Source organism: Babylonia areolata, chromosome 30 (assembly GCF_041734735.1).
Source record: "Babylonia areolata isolate BAREFJ2019XMU chromosome 30, ASM4173473v1, whole genome shotgun sequence".
Taxonomy (NCBI): domain Eukaryota; kingdom Metazoa; phylum Mollusca; class Gastropoda; order Neogastropoda; family Buccinidae; genus Babylonia; species Babylonia areolata.
In genome coordinates this window covers 19,612,133-19,639,653 of record NC_134905.1, presented here as the reverse complement: position 1 = coordinate 19,639,653, position 27,521 = coordinate 19,612,133, and the positions used below count along the sequence as shown (strand labels likewise).

Sequence of the window (27,521 nt, the reverse complement as noted above, 5' to 3'; positions counted from 1 at the left end):
CAACGGACCAGGCGGAGGAGGAAACCTTTCCCAACAGCTGTGAAGGCGGAAGAGGATGACAAAAAGGCAGGGGGAGCTCTCATCCTTGGCTGGAAGTCCCCCTAGGAGATGGAGCTCCGTAGAAAAAACCTGCACCTGCCGAGGCCGTCCTACACGTGGCAGTATCTGCACCTGTGGGACTGCGAGCGTCGGTAGGCGAGAGAGTGGGGAAGGGACTGCACAACTCCTCCTCACTAAAAAAAAAAGTCACCTGTGCTGGTCAGGCAACCAGGCTTTTTCCCTTGCAACACCTGTGGGAAGTGCTGCGCACCCAGAATCGGCCTCTTCTCCCATGTGAGGACACACACCAACAGATAAGCCTGCCTGTCTACTCATCCGTCGGACTGACCGGAGACTCCATCAATCTCGGATATAAGCTGAGCGTTAAACCCACCACCACCTCCTGACAAAAATACAACAAAACAACAACAAAAACTACACCAGCACACAAGTGGCATACCAGGGATGGGGATCAGGGTCCGTGCGTTGGACACCTGGTTCTTCCAGATGACTGCCAGGATGTACTCCATCCTCTTGGCCCGCCACAGGAAGTTAAACACGCGCAGGTACATGATCATGCACTCTGGGGTGAACACCTGCCAACCCAAAGTAATATCAACAATAACGCCGATGGCAACAATAATGACACTGAGAAAGAGGATACAATAATACCGATAGTAACAATAATGATACTGAGAAAGAGGATACAAGATTACAAATGACAACAATGAGAAAGAGGATACAATAATGCTGATGGTAACAATAATGATACTGAGAAAGAGGATACAATAATGCTGATGGTAACAATAATGATACTGAGAAAGAGGATACAATAATGCTGATGGTAACAATAATGATACTGAGAAAGAGGATACAATAATACCAATGGTAACAATAATGATACTGAGAAAGAGGATACAATAATACCAATGGTAACAATAATGATACTGAGAAAGAGGATACAATAATACTGATGGTAACAATGATACTGAGAAAGAGGATAAAATAATACCGAGGGTAACAATAATGATAATGAGAAAGAGGATACAATAATACTGATGGTAACAATAATGATACTGAGAAAGAGGATACAATAATACCGATGGTAACAATAATGATACTGAGAAAGAGGGATACAATAATACCGATGGTAACAATAATGATACTGAGAAAGAGGATAAAATAATACCGAGGGTAACAATAATGATACTGAGAAAGAGGATACAATAATACCAATGGTAACAATAATGATACTGAGAAAGAGGATAAAATAATACCGAGGGTAACAATAATGATACTGAGAAAGAGGATACAATAATACCAATGGTAACAATAATGATACTGAGAAAGAGGATAAAATAATACCGAGGGTAACAATAATGATACTGAGAAAGAGGATACAATAATACCGATGGTAACAATAATGATACTGAGAAAGAGGATACAATAATACCGATGGTAACAATAATGATACTGAGAAAGAGGATACAATAATACCGATGGTAACAATAATGATACTGAGAAAGTGTATACAATAATGCCAATGACAACAATAATGATACTGAGAAAGTGGATACAATAATGCCGATGGTAACAATAATGATACTGAGAAAGAGGATACACTATAGTCACGCTGATGAAGCAGAGATAATATAGCACACACAGACACAAACAATACCAAGGAAAATAACAATACTACAATAGATCATAATATGTGTGTATGTTTGTGCAATCTTAAAGAAACTAACTAATGTTGGAATATTCAGCTGGAACAGAACACAATCTTACATACCATCCCCTCTCTACCATCTGTTGAGAAAAGAAAAAGACCCCCAACCCCCACCCCCCAAACTAAACGCAAATGAAAACATAAAGAAACAAACATGTCAAAAAATTAAACATTCAACAGGCTCTACGATCAAACTAACAATGTAATTCAAGGATAAAAAATAAATACAATGTGCAAAACGTCTGCCGCAAGTCAGTTTCAGTTTCATAATTCAAGAATTAAAATAAATACAATACTTTGTAGGCAAAACATTCTCTGCAAGTCAGTTTCATTTAAATAATTTGAAAATAAAAAATAAATACAGTACTTTGTACGCAAAACTTTCTCTGCAAGTCAGTTTCAGTTTCATAATTTAAAAATAAAAATAAAAACAATACTCTGTACGCAAAATGTTCTCTGCAAGTCAGTTTCAGTTTCATAATTTCAAAATAAAAATATATACTTTGTACGCAAAATGTTCTCTGCAAGTCAGTTTCAGTTTCATAATTTGAAAATAAAAATAAACACAATACTTTGTACGCAAAACGTTCTCTGCAAGTCAGTTTCAGTTTCATAATTTAAAAATAAAAATAAAAACAATACTCTGTACGCAAAATGTTCTCTGCAAGTCAGTTTCAGTTAAATAATTTGAAAATAAAAATAAAGACAATACTTTGTACGCAAAATGCTCTCTGCAAGTCAGTTTCAGTTTCATGATTCAAAAACAAAAATAAATATGATACTTTGTACGCAAAACGTTCTCTGCAAGTCAGTTTCAGTTTCATGATTCAAAAACAAAAATAAATATGATACTTTGTACGCAAAACGTTCTCTGCAAGTCAGTTTCAGTTTCATGATTTAAAAATAAAAATAAATAGGATACTTTGTACACAAAACATTCTCTGCAAGTCAGTTTCAGTTTCATGATTCAAAAACAAAAATAAATATGATACTTTGTACGCAAAATGTTCTCTGCAAGTCAGTTTCAGTTAATAATTTGAAAATAAAAATAAAAACGATAATTTGTATGCAAAACATTCTCTGCAAGTCAGTTTCAGTTTCAGGATTCCAAAACAAAAATAAATATGATACTTTGTACGCAAAACGTTCTCTGCAAGTCAGTTTCAGTTTCATAATTTAAAAATGAAAATAAATACAATACTTTGTACACAAAACGTTCTCTGCAAGTCAATTAGCCAGTCTCAGTTTCAAGCTGTCAGAGCATGCAGACAGATCCATATCATGCAACATCAAATTCGCAATTAAAAAAAAAAAAAAAAAAAAAAAAAAGAAAAAGAAAGGAGCTAGAGATGCCTGATCTTCACATAAACCCAACGCAATGATCAGGCAGTTGCAAGCCAACAAACGGATGAAAAAAATCAATTCAATAAATTCAATGTGAGAGATGTGCACTCACCGTTCTGATCGGTCCGTCCACGTGATAGTCCAGACTGAACACGTCCCAGCCTGTGTCACCGGGTGAAACCTGCAACAGTTTCACTTTTTAAAGGAGGCATCACTGCGTTCAGACAAACCCACCCACACTACACTACAGACTGAACACGCCCCAGCCTGTGTCACCGGGTGAAACCTGCAACAGTTTCACTTTTTAAAGGAGGCGTCACTGCGTTCAGACAAACCCACCCACACTACACTACAGACTGAACACGCCCCAGCCTGTGTCACCAGGTGAAACCTGCAATTTTCACTTTTTAAAGGACGCGTCACTGCGTTCAGACAAACCCACACACACTACTGTACAGACTGAACACGCACCAGACTGTGTCACCGGGTGAAACCTGCCAGTTTCACTTTTTAAAGGAGGCGTCACTGCGTTCAGACAAACCCACACACACACACTACAGACTGAACACGCCCCAGCCTGTGTCACCGGGTAAAACCTGCAACAGTTTCACTTTCTCAGGAAGGCGAAACTGTGTTCAGACAAAACCACATACACTACTGTACAGACTGAACACGCACCAGACTGTCATCAGGTGAAACCGGCAAGTTTCACTTTCTCTGGGAGGCATCACTGTGTTCAGACAAACCCCGCACACACTACAGACTGAACACGCCCCAGCCTGTGTCACCGGGTGAAACCTGCAAGTTTCACTTTTTAAAGGAGGCGTCACTATGTTCAGACAAACCCTGCACACACTACAGACTGAACACTCCCCAGCCTGCGTCACCGGGTGAAACCTGCAACAGTTTCACTTTCTCAAGGAGGCGTCACTGCGTTCAGACAAACCCTGCACACACTACAGACTGAACACGCCCCAGCCTGTGTCACAGGGTGAAAGCTGCAACAGTTACACTTTTTAAAGGAGGCATCACTGTGTTCAGACAAACCCACACACACTACTGTACAGACTGAACACGCCCCAGCCTGTGTCACCGGGTAAAACCTGCAACAGTTTCACTTTCTCAGGGAGGCGTCATTGCGTTCAGACAAACCCACACACACTACTGACTGAACACGCCCCAGCCTGTGTCACCGGGTGAAACCTGCAACAGTTTCACTTTCTCAGGGCGGCGTAACTGCGTTCAGACAAACCCTTTACACACTACAGACTGAACACGCCCCAGCCTGTGTCACAGGGTGAAACCGGCAAGTTTCACTTTTTAAAGGAGGCGTCACTGCGTTCAGACAAACCCACACACACTACTGTACAGACTGAACACGCACCAGACTGTGTCATCAGGTGAAACCGGCAAGTTTCACTTTTTAAAGGAGGCATCACTGCGTTCAGACAAACCCTGCACACACTACAGACTGAACACGCCCCAGCCTGCGTCACAGGGTGAAACCTGCAAGTTTCACTTTTTAAAGGAGGCGTCACTGCGTTCAGACAAACCCACACACACTACCGTACAGACTGAACACGCACCAGACTGTGTCACCGGGTGAAACCTGCTAGTTTCACTTTTTAAAGGAGGCGTCACTGCGTTCAGACAAACCCACACACACACTACAGACTGAACACGCCCCAGCCTGTGTCACAGGGTGAAACCTGCAACAGTTTCACTTTTAAAAGGAGGAGTCACTGCGTTCAGACAAACCCACCCGCACACACTACAGACTGAACACGCCCCAGCCTGTGTCACAGGGTGAAACCTGCAACAGTTTCACTTTTAAAAGGAGGCGTCACTGCGTTCAGACAAACCCACCCACACACACTACAGACTGAACACGCCCCAGCCTGTGTCACGAGGTAAAACCTGCAACAGTTTCACTTTTTAAAGGAGGCATCACTGCGTTCAGACAAACCCAACACACACTACAGACTGAACACGCCCCAGCCTGTGTCACCGGGTGAAACCTGCAATAGTTTCACTTTCTCAGGGAGGCGTAACTGCGTTCAGACAAACCCACACACACTACAGACTGAACACGCCCCAGCCTGTGTCATAGAGTGAAACCTGCAACAGTTACACTTTTTAAAGGAGGCATCAATGCATTCAGACAATTCCACATACACTACAGACTGAACACACCCCAGCCTGTGTCACCAGGTGAAACCTGCAACACTTTTGTTTTGTTTCTTTTGTTTCTTTGGTGGTCCTGGTCTTTTAGGCATGTGTTAATATGTGTGTGTGTGTGTGTGTGTGTGTTTGTGTGTGAGAGTGTGCGTGTGTGTGTGTGAGTGTGTGTGTGTGCATCTATCTCTGCATGTGTGTGTGTGTGTGTGTGTGTGTATGCGTATGTACAATTTGTGTGAATATGTGCCTGTGTGTGTGTGTGTGCCCAAAGGCCTGCTTTTTTCTGTTCTATCTTTGGGATGGCTAAGGAGAGGACACTTTAATGCAAAGCATGCCTGTTCAGTGCTGAAGGCAGGGAACTGCGCTAATTGGCTGAGCGGATGATGAAAACATCTTAGTACTGCGTTAGCTGCGAAATTCGAAATTCCGCCAGCAGAGCAAACAGACAGGCCTGTTTTGCACCAGTCTGACAGGGTGTCTATAGTAGGTGACACTAAAAAGGGATAATTCTTGTTTTTATTTCTGCCTTCTAGTCCCCCTCCCCCACCCACCCTGTGATCATCACTTCTGCAGATTACGGAACGGGCCCAGTTTGCCTATTCCCGATTCACCTGATCGCTGATTGGGCTGCCACACTCGATGATGAACTCTGTCCTGTTTCACCTACCAACCATTCCCGGTACACATATGCAGCCTCTTTCTCTCTTAACACACACACATGACTGCACCCCCCCCCCCCCCACCACCACCCCTCGGCCCCCTCCCACACACACACAAATACTCTGCACATGGATGAGTATTATGGTACGTTTGTGGACAGATACCAATTCTCAGGTCGCCAACAGAATAAAGACGTGTGCCACACAGACACACAACAAAGGTTGATTGTTTTGAGAAGCTAAACACTGTATCAACAGGGAGAGATGTCTCCCCCACAGCCTTTTGGATGAAAAGGAGGAGTTTGTATTATACTCCATGTTTGGTGATACATATACTTACCATGTCAAACTGATGCAAACTAGGCCTATTGGTTTGCTCTGCTTGGCCAAATTTCGCGCGCCTAACAGTGAAAAGACGAGCCGTCTTGCCCGGTCCGCTCTTAGCCAATCAAACACCTCTAAAAGCTATAAGCGCTGAATCATTCCTTTGGCCAAGGCTCTCCACGCCATCTTGTCAGGTTTACGCTCTGTCTCATCTTATGCTTTTTTTGGCTATTAAGCGTATTCACTTGGCCTTATTTTGCTGCATGCGGCTTGTGTTTATTGTATTCTTACATTCTGTGTACTCGATTTGACTCGGCCCCCTTGATTCGTTCGTTTTTCTCTACCTCTGAGTCGATCCTGTCTTTCCTTTCTCTATGAAACATCAAACCAACAGTCCACAAACAAACTGGAAACAGGTGAACCGGGATCACCAGTTCAGTGACCAGCGAACCAGGAATCGGTGAATCAGCAACAGGTGAATCAGCAACAGGCAAACTGGGAACAGGACAAATCAGAACGGCACGGCTGATCCTACCTCCAGAAGTCGCACGTCCAGACGTTTCAGTATGTCGGCATCGTCGTACTGGGCGTTGGTGGCGCGAATGGCCGTCTCTAGGATCCCGTTCAGGTTGTGGAGGTACAGGTTACCTGCTGGTTTGGCCAGGTCCTCCCTGTCAGAGGGTGGTGGTGGTGATGGAAAATGGGGGGTGTGGGAGGGGATGAGGGGGTGACAGATTGTCCTTGTTAACACCATTTACAAAAGCAAGCACTCACGTCTGTGTACACAAGACTCACTTTCAAAGTTATATGCTTCTTACTCTCCTGCCACCATAGGCAACAAAGCTTGAAGCTGCAGTCAGAAAAACAACCAACCTTCGTCCCCCTGACTGAGTTAGAAGTGAACTAGTCCATTGTGTTGTTGAAACATCAACTGAATCATGTGACTGTGAGCATGGAGCCTGAATTATTTGGCACTGGGAAGTGTTTTTTGCACAGAAACTTGGTGGGGAGAGAGTTCAAAGTACTGTAAAGTTTGGTCTATAAGCCGCGACTTTTTACTCCAGCTTCAACCTCTGCGGCTTATACAATGATGCGGCTTATCTGAGGATTTTAACGATCCCGGGAGTGTCACGTTCTCATCTATTCTTAGCTGCCCTTCAACTCATCAAAATCATGATTTCTGTCCATGAATTTTTAGATGAGCTTCAGGATAGTGTGCTAACTGTTCACGTTTTATAAATCAAATCCGCACACATTAAAGCCTTCAGATCAGCATTCAGTTCTACTCTGCTGAAGTGTACACCCTCATCATGCCGAAAACGCGACGTTATGCCTATGATGCAGACTTCAAATTGAAGGCGATCAACCAAGCAGACGACAGTGCAAGCGATGAACCAGCAGCGACCTCCACCTTCATGTTCATGAAGTGAAAGCAAGGCTGAAGTCAGTGACAAAATGCGGAGGAAGCTGTGCAGGTTCTCTTCAACTCGGACACTGAAGATGAAGATTTCAGTGGATTCAGTGAGCAGGATGACGTTGAATAAATGTGACTATCCCTAAATTATGGATCTTATTTTCGTTGTGTTTATTTATTATTTTTTGTGACACTTGCAGTATTTTCACTTCCTTTTCTTTGTGTTGTTCCCGCTTGTGTTTATTTCATAACCTACAGTATTGACAGCTTCTGTAGTATCAGTATGTGTTCCGGTACTGGAAATAAGTGCGGCTTATAAGCCAGTGCGGCTTATGAATGTATAAAGTTCAATCTTTTCCAAAATTTAGTGGGTGCGGCTTATATACTAGTGTGCTTAATAGACCAAACTTTACGGTAAATAGTCTTAACAAGGATGTACTTTGAAACAAAACAAATGGACTTGTTCACTTCTTCTAACTCGGTCAGGGGGCGATGACCAGTTGTTGTTCTGGCTTCAGCTTCAAGCTTTGTTACCTATGGTGCCTACGGTGGCAGGAGAGTTAAAAAGTAACAACTCATGTCTGCATGCAAACACACTTTCAAAGTATATCCTCCTTAGGACCATTCAACGACTCCTCTGTAATCACACACACTTTCAAAGTGCATCCTCGCTAAGACCATTTACTTTTAAAATAGGAAACACTCATGTCGCTACACACACACACTCTCCAGGCATTAACAACAAATGCTTTCTTCATATCACATAAATGTCAGCTTTTTCTTACTTTTATATATATATATATATTTTTTTTTTTTTTTTTTAATTAGTATATTACAAGAAGACGGAGAAGAAGAAGCAGAGCAGAAGAAGAAGAAAAAGCAGAAGAAGAAGAAGAAGCAGAAGAAGCCATGATGCAGAAGAGGGCAGTACTCACTCCAGAAGGTCCATCAGATGCCGAATGAAGTCTCCCTGGCCCAGCAGTAGGTATCTCCTCATGGCCTGACAACATGTACCACACCATGCACCACACCACAACACACCACACCACACACACACACCCCACACACCAGGCACCCCACACACCACACCACACCACATACACACACCACACCACACCATGCACCACACACACCACACCACAACACACCATGCACCACACACACCACACCACACCACACACAAACACCACCACACCACATCACACACACACACACCCCACACACCACACCACACCACACACCACACCACACACAAACACCACCACACCACATCAAACACACACACACACCCCACACACCCCCCACAACATACACCACACACACCACACCACACCTCCCCCCCACACACACACCACACCACACCTCCCACACCACACCTACGCCCCACACACCCCACCACACCATGCACCACACACACCACATGCACCACACCACACACAAACATCACCACACCACATCACACACACCACACCACACCACACACACACCACACCATGCACACCACACGCACCACCACACCACACCAAACACACCCCACACACAACCCACTTGCCACCCACAGCCACCAATACACCATGTACAAACACTACAGTGGAAAATGAAATCCCTGGATCTCTCCCTGTATGTCTGAACACTACAGAGGAAAATGAAATCCCTGGATCTCTCCCTGTATGTCTGAACACTACAGAGGAAAATGAAATCCCTGGATCTCTCCCTGTATGTCTGAACACTACAGAGGAAAATGAAATCCCTGGATCCCCCAAACACTACGAAGGAAAAATGAAATCCCTGGACCCCCCCAAACACCACAGAGGAAAAGTAAATCCCTGGTTCCCCCAAACACCACAGAGGAAAAGTAAATCACTGGATCCCCCAAACACCACAGAGGAAAAGTAAATCCCTGCATCCCCCAAACACCACAGAGGAAAAGTAAATCACTGGATCCCCCAAACACCACAGAGGAAAAGTAAATCACTGGATCCCCCAAACACCACAGAGGAAAAGTAAATCCCTGGATCCCCCAAACACTACAGAGGGAAAGTAAATCAGTGGATCCCCCAAACACTACAGAGGAAAAGTAAATCCCTGGATCCCCCAAACACCACAGAGGAAAAGTAAATCCCTGGATCCCCCAAACACTACAGAGGAAAAGTAAATCAGTGGATCCCCCAAACACTACAGAGGAAAAGTAAATCCCTGGATCCCCCAAACACTACAGAGGAAAAGTAAATCCCTGGATCCCCCAAACACCACAGAGGAAAAGCAAATCCCTGGATCCCCCCCTCCCCCCCCCTTCCTCCCGCTCCTCCTCCCAACTCCCCCAGCACTGCTCACCTTCAGGTGGTCCATGAACTTGTACTTGGAGTGAAGGACGTCCAGCAGATGGCGACTGGTGTCAGTGTACACGCCGTCGATCATTGTCTGGAACGAGGCCTCCTCGTCTTGCACAAACATGCTCTGAGCTGTTGACGACCAAGGCAAAAAAAAAAAAAAGAAAAAAAGAAAGAAAAGAAGAATGAACAGGAGACCAGTTAGACATACATCCCATAGTTTGTGTTAATGTGGTTAAAAAAAAATAAAGGAAAATATTTTGACGAAAGTGTAACGTGGTTAAAAAAAGAAAAAGAAAAAAAAAAGGACAATAATTTGACATAAGTGTTGCATAGATCAATGTCACATGATTAATGCATGGCTTCATTAAAATGTTTACACTGTAATTTCTTTGCTTTTGAAAGAATAGAACCCACTTTGCAAGAGAAAAAGGAACCCCCCCCCCAAAAAAAAAATCAACAAAACAAACAACCCACCCCACCCCCCGCCCCAACCAAACAGATGAAAAGGTAGATGACTGATGGAATCAATTCTTTCTTCTGTATGGTAGATTTTTGGCAGCAATTATCTGATACTTCTTTATTGCGGGGGGAAAAAAAAAAAAAAAAAAAAAAAAAAATCTGAATCACAACTGCTACGACGTTGTTTTGAAAACATTGACCAACACGCAAAAGTGATCTGCATCACAGACTGATGACCAGGAGGATGCAGGTTCGAGCCCAATCAGAGGTGGGTTTTTTTTTTTCTTTGGGGACCCGCTGGCCGGCTCCTACCCAGAGCTGAGTGTGCTGTGGGCTCTGATGGAGAAGACTGGGACCACCACACAGTCGAGGGTCAACCACTTGCTTTACAGATGCGTCTTTGAGATTGATTTTTTTTCTGACCAACGTTTCAAGGGTCTGTCTGTATGTATGTATGTATCTCTGGAGCCAGTGTCTGTATGTATCTCTGGAAGCCTAGTTGAAAGTCCGGAATGTATCACAAGAGTACAGGCTTGTCATGCGGACCCTCACAGCAGCATCTTTATATCCCCCCCCCCCCCCCCGCCCCCACACACACACATCATCATTCATTATCATGGGATTTAGTAAACAAATGTCTCCAAGTCTGGGGCACATTCACACACAAAAAAACAAAACAAACAAAAACACCAACAACACCACAACGGAGTGATGGCCTAGAGGTAACGCGTCCGCCTAGGAAGCGAGAGAATCTGAGCGCGCTGGTTCGAATCACGGCACAGCCCCCGAAATTTTCTCCCCCTCCACTAGACCTTGAGTGGTGGTCTGGACGCTAGTCATTCAGATAAGACGATAAACCGAGGTCCCGTGTGCAGCATGCACTTAGCGCACGTAAAAGAACCCACGGCAACAAAAGAGTTGTTCCTGGCAAAATTCTGCAGAAAAATCCACTTCAATAGGAAAAACAAATAAAACTGCACACAGGAAAAAATACAAAAAAATGGGTGGCGCTGTAGTATGGCGAGGCACTCTCCCTGGGGAGAGCGGCCCGAATTTCACACAGAGAAATCTGTTGTGATAAAAAGAAATACAAATACAACTGTAAATCCTATCCATCACCCACCTTCACACATACCATTTCTCCCTTTTTCCCTTGCCTACTGTCTCACCCCATGACCCCCCCCCCCCCCCCCCCAAACCCCCTCGACCCTTTCCCAAGCACACCCACACACAATCCCTTCCCCCTTCCCATCCATCCCCTAGTCCCCCCCCCCACCCCCTCTGACCCTCCCCCCCCCCTCTTCCATCTCTCTCCACTCACCATGCTTACTGTCCACGCTCATGGCGGCGTCACGACCCATGATGGGTGTACGGTCCTGACACACCTGTCTCAGGAAGTTGATGGATTTACCTGTCAGCGATATCTGCACACACAGGAAATTTTCTTCCTTAAAATTACGTTTAAGTAACATACTTGCCGTGACCCACTAGTGCAGACTCCGGCAGGGGTCTGACATTCCTGTCCTGTGCAAACTATTTTCCGCCTATGCGGAGAAAACCAAAGCAGCTATGGCCGATAACCTCCCGGAAGTAGGTAACCTCCCCTTTGCCACCCTGACTAGCGCCCTCTTTTTCCGGCAGCCATCATGACTCCTGTTCCTTATAGATGTGTGGAATCACCATACATTCCGCCAAAAGTGCTAATAAAAAAAAAATTTTTTTAAGAAAAAAAAAGGGAAGAAATACGTGACTTAGAAAGTAAGTATTATGACACATGTGCTTGATGATCGAAGGAAATGAACCGTCCTTACCTGGTCGATGGAGAGATTATAGTGAGCTGTGCATGCCGTTCAAAGGGAACTAACCCTCCTTGCCTGGTTGATGGAGAGATTATAGTGAGCTGTGCATGCCGTTCAAAGGGAACTAACCCTCCTTGCCTGGTTGACGGAGAGATTATAGTGAGCTGTGCATGCTTTCAAAGGGAACTAACCCTCCCTGCCTGGCTGACGGAGAGATTATAGTGAGCTGTGCATGCCGTTCAAAGGGAACTAACCCTCCTTGCCTGGTTGATGGAGAGATTATAGTGAGCTGTGCATGCTGTTCAAAGGGAACTAACCCTCCCTGCCTGGCTGACGGAGAGATTATAGTGAGCTGTGCATGCTGTTCAAAGGGAACTAACCCTCCCTGCCTGGTCGATGGAGAGATTATAGTGAGCTGTGCATGCCGTTCAAAGGGAACTAACCCTCCTTGCCTGGTTGATGGAGAGATTATAGTGAGCTGTGCATGCTGTTCAAAGGGAACTCACCCTCCCTGCCTGGCTGACGGAGAGATTATAGCGAGCTGTGCATGCTGTTTAAAGGGAACTAACCCTCCCTGCCTAGTCGACGGAGAGATTACAGTGAGCTCTGCATGCTGTATGAAGGGAACTCTGCCTGGTCGATGAAGAGGGGACAATAGTGAGCGGTGCATGCTGTTCAAAGGGAACTCACCCTCCGTGCCTGGTCGATAGACAGGAAGCTGGGAATCATGGACTTGCGCAGACTGTACTTGTCATGCCAGAGGCGGTCGTTCTTCACTGTCGGGTCGGAGGCAACGAAGAACTGAAAAAAACGTCAATGCGGCACTGTGATGGGTCAGGTTGTAGAAGCTGTGTGTGTGTGGTGTGGGAAGTGGGAGGGGGTAGGGTGAGAGAGAGAGAGAGAGAGAGAGAGAGAGAGAGAGAGAGAGTGTGTGTGTGTGTGTATGTATATCTATATGTTTTTTCATATGTGTGTGCATGTGTGTATGAAAATAACAGGGACACCCCAAAGGGGGGTTTGCAGGTGTGTGTGTGTGTGTGTGTGTGTGTGTGCGCACGCACATCAAGATCTTTATACGTGTGTGTGTATCTATATCTATGTATATATGTGTGTGTATGTATGTGCGCGTGAGAATAAGAGGAACACCCTGAAGGTGTGTGTGTGTGTGTGCGTGTGTGCGTGTATGTCCACACACGTGTGTGTGAATACATGCTGCGTGCATATGTGCACATGCGAACACGCACATGTGAAGGCATACCTCTTATCAACCAACGCGACGCACGAACAAGCACAATACAACACAGCCCGCACTGCACAACCAACCCACTTTCTACCAACAGAACACAGCGACATGGATCTCTGCAACTGACCTCATGGTACGTGTCCTCCAGCTCTCCGTCATAGATCCACCGCATCAAGGTGGAGTAGATGGGCTGCGACACCTGTACGTCCACATCACGAACGCATCGTCAACATCACAAATGACCATCATTACGTACATACTGATTCCGATGTTCAGTTGTGCGAGTGTATTCTGGCACGCGCATCTGTGTGTGTGTGTGTGTGCGCGCGTGCATGTGTGTGTGTGTGTGTGTGTGTGTGTGTGTGTGTGTGTGTGCGTGCGTGCGTGTGTGTGCGTGTGCACGCGCGCGCGTGTGCATGTGTGTGTGTGTGTGTGTGGAGGGGGTATTAATAGGGGAGGTGGGGAGTGGGGGAAAGAAATGTAAAGCGCTTTGAGCAGTATTTCTGAAGAAATGTGCAAAAGAAATGTCCATTATAACTAACATAATATCTTCTTCAAAGGCCCAGGGCTCCAGGGATACATCTATATAAACATCTATTATCATTATTATCATTACAGTGTCATCACCAAAGGACTGCAGGGGTACCCACCAGAGTCAGGGTGTGCTTGATGAGGGCCTTGATGTAGGGGTCTCCATGCTATATCAATGTCCATTATTATCATTATTATATTATTATCATTATCATTACAGTGTCATCACCAAAGGACTGCAGGCTGCAGGGCTACCCACCAGAGTCAGGGTGTGCTTGATGAGGGCCTTGATGTAGGGGTCTCCATGCTATATAAACGTCCATTATTATCATTATTATATTATTATCATTATCATTATCATTACAGTGTCATCACCAAAGGACTGCAGGCTGCAGGGCTACCCACCAGAGTCAGGGTGTGCTTGATGAGGGCCTTGATGTAGGGGTCTCCATGCTATATCAATGTCCATTATTATCATTATTATATTATCATTATCATTACAGTGTCATCACCAAAGGACTGCAGGCTGCAGGGATACCCACCAGAGTCAGGGTGTGCTTGATGAGGGCCTTGATGTAGGGGTCTCCATGCTATATCAATGTCCATTATTATCATTATTATATTATTATCATTATCATTATTATCATTATCATTACAGTGTCATCACCAAAGGACTGCAGACTGCAGGGCTACCCACCAGAGTCAGGGTGTGCTTGATGAGGGCCTTGATGTAGGGGTCGCCATGCTGGGTGTAGGAGAAGATGGAGGAGGCCAGGGCGCCGCCTTTCTTTCCTGCACAGCACACAGCGTGTCGCCATGGTTACCTCCCCACCTTCACCAATCAATCAATCAATCAATAAGCAGCAATGACAACCTCTCCGATTCATTCATCAATCAATTGATATGTAGCCATGACAACCTCTCCACCTTCATTAACTCATTCCGGACGATGGATCGCTATAGCGTTCCTGACACGGAGCGCTATAGCAGTTTCGACAATTTGAATTTTTTCCACGTTTTCCTCATGGGGTAGCATAACAATCGCAGCTACACCAGGCATTGTGAACATGTCAAGGGTCGAATGGAAAGTTTCTTCATGAGATTCCATGACAACACACTCCACAGTAAGCCAACAAGTTGAGGACCCCACAAGACAAGCTAATCTGCATAAATATCGAAAATGGCGTCGCAGGCGATACAAGTGGAAATTTTTGGAGCAAACTAGATCATGACAGCAACTTTTACCGCTGCTGAAGTGATTGAAATGCTTCAAACTGAAGGCTTCGACATCGACGAGGATGATGAAGACACTGAATAAAGTATCTGCAGTGAAGAAAGCTACCAGCAAGAAGGTACTGACAGTGACTCAGCTTCTGAGAACAGTGAAGAGGGAGGGGGGTGGGTGTTCACACGACATGAGGAGAGGGGTCAGTGGGCCAAGTACAGCGAGTTTTATTCAGTTACTTTATGTTTTGTATTTTTTTGTGATTTTTTTTTCCGAACCCTAACAAATGGGTCGTCTGTAGGGAAAAAGCAAGGGAGAAAACTATTCGTCCGGAGTGCGTTAATCAACCAGTCGATCAATCCCCTTGACGTCTGAATACGTGGAAGATCAAACATGCATGTTAAAGGTCATGTAATTCATGTCAGTGTTTGGTGGGTTGCGGAAACAAGAAAGTACCCAGCAAGCATCAACCATGACAGAGTCATCAGCAAGTTGATGTCAGTTGTGAAACGGAAAGAAGAAGGATGTACTTCTTCTTCTTCTTCATTTGTGGGCTGCAACTCCCACGTTCACTCGTATGCACACGAGTGGGCTTTTTCGTGTATGACCGTTTTTACCCCGCCATGTAGGCAGCCATACTCGTTTTCGGGGGTGTGCATGCTGGGTATGTTCTTGTTTCCATAACCCACCGAACGCTGACATGGATTACAGGATCTTTAACGTGCGTATTTGATCTACTGCTTGCATATACACATGAAGGGGGTTCAGGCACTAGCAGGTCGAAGGATGTACAAGTTCTGTACTCTGTCAACGATTCTAAATACCGCTGAATAGCAAGCTGTTAATTCTGTGACTATGTTTGTTTACAGAATGGTATTTCTGGCTTTGTGAATACTGTAAGCGAACGTCTGTGATCTAATCTATGTGAGGTTTACGCCAACTTAGCATTTAGTTATTTTATGTCTTTATTTCTTCATACTGAACGTCCATGGTTTTCGTTCCTTATTTATATGCTTCTTCAACACAAATGAATTAATTTCTGTAAGGTAGCATTTCTTTCTTTTCTTTTTTTAGTGCAAAGTTAAAACATTCTTTCATCACATAAATTCCACTTACTGCAGACAATCAAATATTCTGTATTCTGCATCTGTTTGATTCGATCTCTTGCTCAAGTCTACATACACTCTTTCATGTACACACCAACACTCTCACATTACACATACACATAGATATGCTCTCTCTCTCTCTCTCTCTCTCCCTCTCTCTCTCTCACACACACACACACTCTCTCTCTCTCTCACACATACCCCCACCTGCCTCCTTCCCCCTCCCCACACACCCACTGTACCTGTTCCCCTGCCATTCACCTTTGCAAGCATCGACGAGAGCGGCCAGTGTTTTCAGTCTCAGCAGGGGGTCAAAGGTCCAGACCACCAGCCGTTTCAGCGTCAGGCCGTCCCCCTCACTGATGCCCTGGTCCTGTTCCTGCTGAAGCTGGACAGTGATTGACCAACTTAGTGATGTGGCTACCTGTGTGGTGCCTGTCTTTGGTCAGGGATACCTGTGTAGAATCTGTCTTTGGTCAGGGATACCTGTGTAGTGCCTGTCTTTGGTCAGGGATACCTGTGTAGTGCCTGTCTTTGGTCAGGGATACCTGTGTTGTGCCTGTCTTTGGTCAGGGATACCTGTGTAGTGCCTGTCTTTGGTCAGGGATACCTGTGTAGTAGTGCCTGTCTTTGGTCATGGATACCTGTGTAGTAGTGCCTGTCTTTGGTCAGGGATACCTGTGTTGTGCCTGTCTTTGGTCAGGGATACCTGTGTAGTGCCTGTCTTTGGTCAGGGATACCTGTGTAGTGCCTGTCTTTGGTCATGTATACCTGTGTAGTGCCTGTCTTTGGTCAGGGATACCTGTGTTGTGCCTGTCTTTGGTCAGGGATACCTGTGTAGTGCCTGTCTTTGGTCAGGGATACCTGTGTAGTGCCTGTCTTTGGTCAGGGATACCTGTGTAGTGCCTGTCTTTGGTCAGGGATACCTGTGTTGTGCCTGTCTTTGGTCATGTATACCTGTGTAGTGCCTGTCTTTGGTCATGGATACCTATGTAGTGCCTGTCTTTGGTCATGTATACCTGTGTAGTGCCTGTCTTTGGTCAGGGATACCTATGTAGTGCCTGTTTTTGGTCAGGGATACCTGTGTTGTGCCTGTCTTTGGTCAGGGATACCTGTGTAGTAGTGCCTGTCTTTGGTCATGGATACCTGTGTAGTGCCTGTCTTTGGTCATGGATACCTGTGTAGTGCCTGTTTTTGGTCATGTATACCTGTGTAGTAGTGCCTGTCTTTGGTCAGGGATACCTGTGTTGTGCCTGTCTTTGGTCAGGGATACCTGTGTAGTGCCTGTCTTTGGTCATGTATACCTGTGTAGTAGTGCCTGTCTTTGGTCAGGGATACCTGTGTTGTGCCTGTCTTTGGTCAGGGATACCTGTGTAGTGCCTGTCTTTGGTCATGTATACCTGTGTAGTAGTGCCTGTCTTTGGTCAGGGATACCTGTGTTGTGCCTGTCTTTGGTCAGGGATACCTGTGTTGTGCCTGTCTTTGGTCAGGGATACCTGTGTAGTGCCTGTCTTTGGTCAGGGATACCTGTGTTGTGCCTGTCTTTGGTCAGGGATACCTATGTAGTGCCTGTTTTTGGTCAGGGATACCTGTGTAGTAGTGCCTCTTTGGTCAGGGATACCTGTGTAGTAGTGCCTGTCTTTGGTCAGGGATACCTGTGTTGTGCCTGTCTTTGGTCAGGGATACCTGTGTTGTGCCTGTCTTTGGTCAGGGATACCTGTGTAGTGCCTGTCTTTGGTCAGGGATACCTGTGTAGTAGTGCCTGTCTTTGGTCATGTATACCTGTGTAGTGCCTGTCTTTGGTCATGGATACCTGTGTTGTGCCTGTCTTTGGTCAGGGATACCTGTGTAGTGCCTGTCTTTGGTCATGTATACCTGTGTAGTAGTGCCTGTCTTTGGTCAGGGATACCTGTGTTGTGCCTGTCTTTGGTCAGGGATACCTGTGTAGTAGTGCCTGTCTTTGGTCATGGATACCTGTGTAGTGCCTGTCTTTGGTCAGGGATACCTGTGTTGTGCCTGTCTTTGGTCAGGGATACCTATGTAGTGCCTGTTTTTGGTCAGGGATACCTGTGTAGTAGTGCCTCTTTGGTCAGGGATACCTGTGTAGTAGTGCCTGTCTTTGGTCAGGGATACCTGTGTTGTGCCTGTCTTTGGTCAGGGATACCTGTGTTGTGCCTGTCTTTGGTCAGGGATACCTGTGTTGTGCCTGTCTTTGGTCAGGGATACCTGTGTAGTAGTGCCTGTCTTTGGTCATGGATACCTGTGTAGTGCCTGTCTTTGGTCATGGATACCTGTGTAGTGCCTGTTTTTGGTCATGTATACCTGTGTAGTAGTGCCTGTCTTTGGTCAGGGATACCTGTGTTGTGCCTGTCTTTGGTCAGGGATACCTGTGTTGTGCCTGTCTTTGGTCATGGATACCTGTGTAGTGCCTGTCTTTGGTCATGTATACCTGTGTAGTAGTGCCTGTCTTTGGTCAGGGATACCTGTGTTGTGCCTGTCTTTGGTCAGGGATACCTGTGTTGTGCCTGTCTTTGGTCAGGGATACCTGTGTAGTAGTGCCTGTCTTTGGTCAGGGATACCTGTGTTGTGCCTGTCTTTGGTCAGGGATACCTGTGTTGTGCCTGTCTTTGGTCAGGGATACCTGTGTAGTGCCTGTCTTTGGTCAGGGATACCTGTGTAGTAGTGCCTGTCTTTGGTCAGGGATACCTATATAGAGAGAAACAGGTTGCTCTGTTGTAGATATGCCATGTAACGAAACCACAGAGAGACACACATACAAGCGCACACATACACACAATCACATATTCTCACATATTGACACTCACTTACACACATATACTGGTAAACATTCTCTCTCTCACACACATACACACTCACTCACACACATACACAAGTGTTTGTGAATATACCCGGGCCTCAGAGACGTGTATCAAACCATAATGTCACACATACACACTCATACACACACACACACTTTTTTCATCTAAAATAACTCTATGCTAAGAACACACACACAAAGCAGGTCTGAATTTACCTGGGCCTCAAGGACTGCTATCAAACGATAATATCACACACACACACACTCACACACACACGCACACACAAACACACACAAAGCAGGTTTAAATTTACCTGGGCCTGAAGGACTGCTATCAAACAATAATATCACACACACACACACAAGCAGATTTAAATTTACCTGGGCCTCAAGGACTGCGATCAAACGATAGTATCACACACACACACACACACGCACACACACAAGCAGATTTAAATTCACCCGAGCCTCAAGGACTGCTATCAAACGATAGTATCACACACACACACACACAAGCAGATTTAAATTTACCTGGGCCTCAAGGACTGCTATCAAACGATAATATTCTGTCAGCTCCTGGTGAAGTGCTGCGCAAAAACTCTGGGAAAAAAAAAGAAGTTCATATAGTTTAAGCACTGGTCATTATTCTGTGTGTGTGTGTGTGTGTGTGTGTGCATGCGCACACGTGTGTGTGCATGACAAAGAAAGACAAAGACAGGAAGAGAAAAGCAGTTGTCAAAAAGAGAAAGGACAAACAAGAGAGGACAACACAAGACAATAAACAGGCAGAGACCAAGAGACAGAGAGAGAAAAAGAGAAAGCGTCAGAGACACACAGAGACAGACACAGACGTACACACAGAGAAACACACACACCCACACATGCATGCATGCAGCACACGCAGTGGAGTGATGGCCTAGAGGTAACATGACCGCCTAGGAAGTGAGAGAATCTCAGCCGCCGATATTTTCTCCCCCTCCACTAGACCTTGAGTGGTGGTCTGGACAGTAGTCATTCGGATGAGACGATAAACCGAGGTCCCGTGTGCAGCATGCACTTAGTGCACGTAAAAGAACCCACAGCAACAAAAGGGTTGTTCCTGGCAAAACTCAAGAAAAATCCACTTCGATAGGAAAAACAAATAAAACTGCACGCAGGAAAAAATACAAAAAAATGGGTGGCGCTGTAGTGTAGCGACGCGCTCTCCCTGGGGAAAGCAGCCCGAATTTCACACAGAGAAATCTGTTGTAATAAAAAAGAAATACAAATACAAATACACACACACACACACATACACAGAGAAACACACATGCACACACACACACACACAGAGAAACACACACACGCACACACACAACACATAACACACGCACACAGACAGAAACGGGAAAACACAGTGGGCGCCACTTACCTGACCGATCAAGCCAAATGCCTTGTCAGCACTTCTCGACTCGACGTAGGTTCGAATCTTGTTGTACAGCCAGCCACACTCAGCCAGTTTGCTGATGATGTGTCGCACTGCCTTGGGGATGCCTGCCTGTAACAGATCCTCTGCTGGATCAGCATCACTTCTGCTGTATTTTGGTTTGGTTTCGTCGCCTTGATTTGTGGCTGTTTTCATACATTATACAAGAATAACTGTGTGTATTTCTGGTGCACGTCATGAAAATGCTGCACAACAGAACTATGTGGTGCTCGTCACAGAACGCTTCACAACAGAACGATGTTGAGCTGTTGTGCCCACCACTGAATGCTACACAACAGAACTATGTTGTGCCCACCACTGAATGCTACACAACAGAACTATGTTGTGCCTGTCATAGAACGCTACACAACAGAACTATGTTGTGCCTGTCACAGAACTCTACACAACAGAACTATGTTGTGCCCGTCACAGAACCGTACACAACAGAACTATGTTGTACCCATCACAGAACTCTACACAACAGAACTGTGTTAGGCTGTTGTGCCTGTCACAGAACGCTACACAACAGAACTATGTTGTACCCATCACAGAACTCTACACAACAGAACTGTGTTAGGCTGTTGTGCCTGTCACAGAACGCTCCACAACAGAACTATGTTGTGCCTGTCAAAGAACGCTCCACAACAGAACTATGTTGTGCCCATCACAGAATGCTACACAACAGAACTATGTTGTGCCCATCACAGAACGCTACACAACAGAACTATGTTGTGCCCATCACAGAACGCTACACAACAGAGCTATGCTGGGCTGTGGACGGAAGAGCCAGCGTGATGGGACTTGTGCAGGATGTGTGCATCGTTTAGTTACTGTGATGTGTGATATACATGCATCATGAGCGCTGTGTAGTGTGTGCGTGATGGTTTTATGTGTGTATGAACGTAAATTAACACTTGAGTGTTTTGCTGGACGTCTGTGCAGGGTTATGAAAGTAATCTGTTGTTTTTGTGCTTCAATGCATGTTTTAACTGTCAGTTTTTACATTGTTTGGCACAGCTGAGCATGTCTTACATGGGAAGGCACTGTTTTAATTAAAATAGATAATTATATTTAAGGGAGTTGCTCCATAGGATACACTGTTCTGGGTTTGGAAGATGGGACAGCAAAACTTGAACAAACATGCACACCAATACTCACACCCACATGCTAACACACACACACACATACACAAATGAAACACACACACAGATGAAACACACACACACCAATACACAGACATGGACACACACAACTCAAAGCGCACACACACACACACACCCAACGCCCCACCCCCTCCACCCCAATACACACACACACACGAATACACACCCTAATACACAACCCCCCAATACACATTAACACACACCAATACACATCCCGGAACACACATCCCCTAATAACACACACACACACAAACACCAACACTCACACACACCCAGACCCCCAACACAAATACACTATCACACACACACAAACACCCCATCACACAAACACACTATCACACACACAAACACCCCAACACATACACACACAAACCCAAGTTACCTGTGAATCTATCCTGTAGCCATCCCTGCCAGAGTCCAGCTTGATCCACTTGCCCTCAATGCCTTGGAAAGCGTAGATGACGTCCTTCACCAACTCCGCCTCCGGTATCTCGGAGGAGGCTGTCGACAGCACCATGGATACCGTACACTACCGCTTTATCAACCCCACTGGAAATTACCGTAAACTACCTTGTAAACTACCAATATCTTGTAACACCCCAACATCCCTACTCTGGGGGAAAAAAAAAAGAAAAAAAAAAAGAACTTACGATGACTGTTTGCTACTTGCAACTGTGTTGCTTAACAAAGCAGTGCAGAATAACCTGAAGATAGACAACGTCTACATGAGATGTCATGTCGACGTGTTACTGAAAAACCAAGTGAGTACATGACGTTACTATATATAACACTGTGTCCTGTTTCAGCTGCCAGTGTTTTGTTCTCACTCCAAACCTGGCCAGCGCTGTGTGTGTGGTGAAACTTGGGAAATGGACTCCTGCAAAAGGGTAAAGTATCCAGAAAACGCCCACCAGGGTGAAATGTGTGCAAACTGGGGGTGGGCTCTTACACAGTATCTTAAAGCACACGTGTGTTCGAAGGCTCATCACTCATACCACACTCTCTCAGCCTGTTTAAGTCGAAGGAAAAGCTAACAGAGGGTGGCAGGGAGAAAGGAGGACAGAGGGAAAAGCTAACAGAGGCTGGAAGGGAGAAAGGGAGACAAGTGAAAAGCTAACAGAGGCTGGAAGGGAGAAAGGGAGACAGAGGGAAAAGCTAACAGAGGCTGGAAGGGAGAAAGGGAGACAAGTGAAAAGCTAACAGAGGCTGGAAGGGAGAAAGGGAGACAAGTGAAAAGCTAACAGAGGCTGGAAGGGAGAAAGGGAGACAGAGGGAAAAGCTAATAGAGGCTGGAAGGGAGAAAGGGAGACAGGGAAAAGCTAACAGAGGCTGGAAGGGAGAAAGGGAAACAGAGGGTTAAGCTAACAGAGGCTGGAAGGGAGAAAGGGAGACAGGGAAAAGCTAACAGAGGCTGGAAGGGAGAAAGGGAGACAAGGGAAAAGCTAACAGAGGCTGGAAGGGAGAAAGGGAGACAAGTGAAAAGCTAACAGAGGCTGGAAGGGAGAAAGGGAGACAAGTGAAAAGCTAACAGAGGCTGGAAGGGAGAGAAAGGGAGACAAGTGAAAAGCTAATAGAGGCTGGAATGGAGAAAAGGAGACAGAGGGAAAAGCTAACAGAGGCTGGAAGGGAGAAAGGGAGACAAGTGAAAAGCTAACAGAGGCTGGAAGGGAGAGAAAGGGAGACAAGTGAAAAGCTAATAGAGGCTGGAATGGAGAAAGGGAGACAGAGGGAAAAGCTAACAGAGGCTGGAAGGGAGAAAGGGAGACAGAGGGAAAAGCTAACAGAGGCTGGAAGGGAGAAAGGGAGACAAGTGAAAAGCTAATAGAGGCTGGAAGGGAGAAAGGGAGACAGAGGGTAAAGCTAACAGAGGCTGGAAGGGAGAGAAAGGAAGACAGAGGGTTAAGCTAACATAGGGTGAGAGCTAGGAAGGAAACAGACAAGGAGAGTCCCAGAAAGCAGTCATCCACTCACTGTTGTCCCCACGGTGAGAGGTCACAGTCCTGGAGTTACGTAACACCAGAGAGGTTTGGTGCTCTGCAATCAAACACATCCCACATCAAGACGATGAAATGGACACTTACGTAGCGCGTATCCTCCGTTAGAGACCCAAGTTCTAAGCTCTTCACAAACATGGGTCTGTGTGTGTGTGTGTGTGTGTGAACCACACACAGGGTAGAGAGGGAACCTCCAGGCTTCGAAAAACCTCCAACAACTGTCATAAAAACTCCAGTTAAAGGTTAAGGGGGGACACGGCAGTGCAAAAAGAGACCAAAATGATGATTTGTCATGCTTTGGGTTTTTGATGGATTCTGAACACCTCTTCTATCACGTGCATAAGTTTTTCCACTGTAAAGATGTCTTTAACAATGAAACAATGAAAAAAATGCCAATAAAGGTTGCTTGCTGTAAGTGTTTATTTTGTTCCCTTGGACTTCGATGCAAGTTGTCAAGTTTCTGGCCTTGACAACATATCTTGGACTTGCTCAATGATGAATAAACCTACAACCACGAGACTCTGCATGATTGCTTTATGACATGTTATTGAAGTTCTGTCGTGAGTATGTATGAAAATATTCTCTGGGTTTTAATTCACAGCTGTTGCAATTTTTTTTACCCATTGGTAAATTTTGAGGATTTCGCGATACCCAAAATTTCAAAAATTCATAAAAAGTACAATAACTGAAGAATCAACACAATCTCACATGAAAATGAAGATAATGTCATTGTGTATCAAGTCCAAATAACAAAATGTGTCTGCATGCACCACAAACCCGATTTCTTTGATACATTGTTTAGTGGCCATTTTGATTTGTTTCCATAGTAAAGGGTATTCACAGAAATCTAAGAACACTTTTTTTTGTGATCCCCAAGTGATGATACACCTAGTAGACAAAAAAAAGAGAGACATAGTCGGAGAGAAAAAAAAGTCGTTATTTGACTGTAGTGTCTGGCCTTAAGGGTTCCATAGCCTTTTAAGGCCAGCCGGGCAGTAAACTTATCTTATCCACTGAGAACAGTGGACCCAATCCTCTCCTTCCAGTGGTGATGATGATAATGGAGTCTCCCGTCGGACCGACGGATGAGTAGGCAGGCAGGCTTGTCTGTCAGTGTGTGTCCTCATATGGGAGAAGAGGCCGATTCTGGATGCGCAGCACTTCCCACAGGTGTTGCAAGGGAAAACGTCTCCACAAGTTGAGCCCTGCTTCCTTCGCTCACGCTTCTCCTTAATGGCCAGCGTTCTCTTGTTTTCAAACGTCTTTAAGCCACTAGAGCACAGCATCCTCCAGCGAGAGCGGTCAAGGTCAAGGGCATCTGTTTCCCAGGAAGCGATGTCTATGTCACAGGCTTTGAGGTTTGTCTTCAAGGTGTCCTTAAAGCGCTTGCAGGGTCTTCCAAGTTCACAGTGGCCTTCCTTCAGCTGGCCATACAAAAGCATCTTCGGGATCCTGCTGTCTGTCATGCGGACAAAGTGTCCTGTCCAGCTGTAGCTGGCACTGGATCAGCAGGCTTTCGATGGTGGGCAGGCCGCTCCTCTCTAGGACCTGGAGGTTGGAGACCCTGTATTGCCATTTTATGCCGAGGATCTTTCGTAGGCATCTCTGGTGAAACTGCTCAAGTTGTTGAATGTGACGGTGATACGTCGTCCATGTTTCACAGCAGTACAAGGTGGTCAGCACAACAGCTCTGTAGGTTTTGATTTTGGTGCTGAGCCTGATGCCCTTGTTGTTCCAGTACAGTCATGATATTACACAAGATTTCAGAAACCATGACTGATGATGAAACCATGTCCCTTGTGCAGCCATTAAACTGCAAGTGCAGTGAGAAAAGAATGACCATGATAAAACTGATGTAAGAGGTACATACCTCGGGCACTCAGCACAGCATTTTTGTTGAACGCATCAGGCGATTTCCGTGCGGGGTCGCCATGCCAGGGCGTGTGTGGTGCGGTATATGGTGTGGTATACGAACTGTTAACACGCAGTGGAAACCATGCAACACGTATCAATAACAAACAATGTAACACATAAATGACGATCATGACACAAATGCCATCAACAACAGAACAAATACCATCAACAATGCAACACATACCACTATTTCACACATACCAACAACAGTGCAACACATACCCTCAACCATTTAACACATACCAACAACAGTGCAACACATAACATCAACCATTTAACACATACCATCAACAGTGCAACACATGCCATCAATCATTTAACACACCATCAACAATGCAACACATAACATCAACCATATAACACATACCAACAACAGCGCAACACATACCATCAACCATTTAACACATACCAACAACAACGTTACATTCGACAACTTTCACAGAACACATACCAACAACAATACAACAAATATGAACAATCCTACACCACATATCAATAATAATGCAACACACACAAACAATAAAACTTATACTGCCAGCTAAACAACACATGACATCAACAATAAGACGTGCTGCAATAAAAACACATAACAACAACCACACAACATACAATAACAACCATACAACACATGATAACAACCATAAAACACAACACATACCAACAATAACATGGACACAACCGACTATCATATTGTGAATGGTGTTAGTCGGGACATGACTATCATAATTATAGTGTATGGTCTTAGCTGGACCTGACTGACTACCATATTGTGAATGATCTTGGACAGACTGACTATCATATTGTGTATCACCTTAGTTGGACAGACTGTCTATCTTCCTGTGTATGATCTTAGTCGGACAGCCAATCTTAGTCGGACACGACTATCATATTGTGTATGATCTTAGTGGGACAGACTGTCTATCATATAGTGAATGGTCTTAGTCGGACAGACTGTCTATCATATATTGAATGGTCTTAGTGGGACAGACCGTCTATTATATGGTGAATGGTCTTAGACAAACTGACTATCATATAGTATCTTAGTGGGACAGACTATCATATAATGAATGGTCTTTTTCGGACAGACCGTCTGTCATATAGTGAATGGTCTTTGTGGGACAGACTGTCTATCATATAGCGAATAGTCTCAGTCGGACAGACTGTCTGTCATATAGTGAATGGTCTTAGTGGGACAGACTGTCTATCATATAGTGAATGGTCTCAGTGGGACAGACTGTCTGTCATATAGTGATTGGTCTCAGTGGGACAGACTGTCTATCATATAGTGAATGGTCTCAGTGGGACAGACTGTCTGTCATATAGTGAATGGTCTCAGTGGGACAGACTGTCTGTCATATAGTGATTGGTCTCAGTGGGACAGACTGTCTATCATATAGTGAATGGTCTTAGTGGGACAGACTGTCTATCATATAGTGAATGGTCTTAGTCGGACAGACTGTCTATCATATAGTGAATGGTCTTAGTGGGACAGACCGTCTATCATATAGTGAATAGTCTCAGTCGGACAGACTGTCTGTCATATAGTGAATGGTCTTAGTGGGACAGACTGTCTATCATATAGTGAATGGTCTTAGTGGGACAGACTGTCTATCATATAGTGAATAGTCTCAGTCGGACAGACTGTCTGTCATATAGTGAATGGTCTTAGTGGGACAGACTGTCTATCATATAGTGAATGGTCTTAGTGGGACAGACTGTCTATCATATAGTGAATGGTCTTAGTGGAACCGACTGTCTATCATATAGTGAATGATCTTAGTGGG

The 27,521-nt window shown here is 45.1% G+C and overlaps 1 protein-coding gene across 1 annotated transcript in view; it reads right to left on the bottom strand.

Moving 5' to 3' along the window:
- LOC143275478 (gamma-tubulin complex component 3 homolog) overlaps positions 1-27,521 on the bottom strand; it is a 66,996-nt gene that overhangs the window by 26,027 nt on the left and 13,448 nt on the right. The window contains exons 13-27 of the mRNA XM_076579627.1: positions 25,694-25,797; positions 23,801-23,863; positions 22,212-22,330; positions 20,613-20,738; positions 19,733-19,801; positions 16,645-16,771; positions 14,750-14,844; positions 13,649-13,720; positions 12,969-13,079; positions 11,801-11,903; positions 10,022-10,149; positions 8,623-8,687; positions 6,809-6,944; positions 3,225-3,293; positions 500-635 (exon numbers count right to left, since the gene is read on the bottom strand). Of these exons, the coding sequence (XP_076435742.1) occupies positions 500-635; positions 3,225-3,293; positions 6,809-6,944; positions 8,623-8,687; positions 10,022-10,149; positions 11,801-11,903; positions 12,969-13,079; positions 13,649-13,720; positions 14,750-14,844; positions 16,645-16,771; positions 19,733-19,801; positions 20,613-20,738; positions 22,212-22,330; positions 23,801-23,863; positions 25,694-25,797 (1,523 nt within the window). The remainder of the gene's footprint in view (positions 1-499; positions 636-3,224; positions 3,294-6,808; positions 6,945-8,622; positions 8,688-10,021; positions 10,150-11,800; positions 11,904-12,968; positions 13,080-13,648; positions 13,721-14,749; positions 14,845-16,644; positions 16,772-19,732; positions 19,802-20,612; positions 20,739-22,211; positions 22,331-23,800; positions 23,864-25,693; positions 25,798-27,521) is intronic.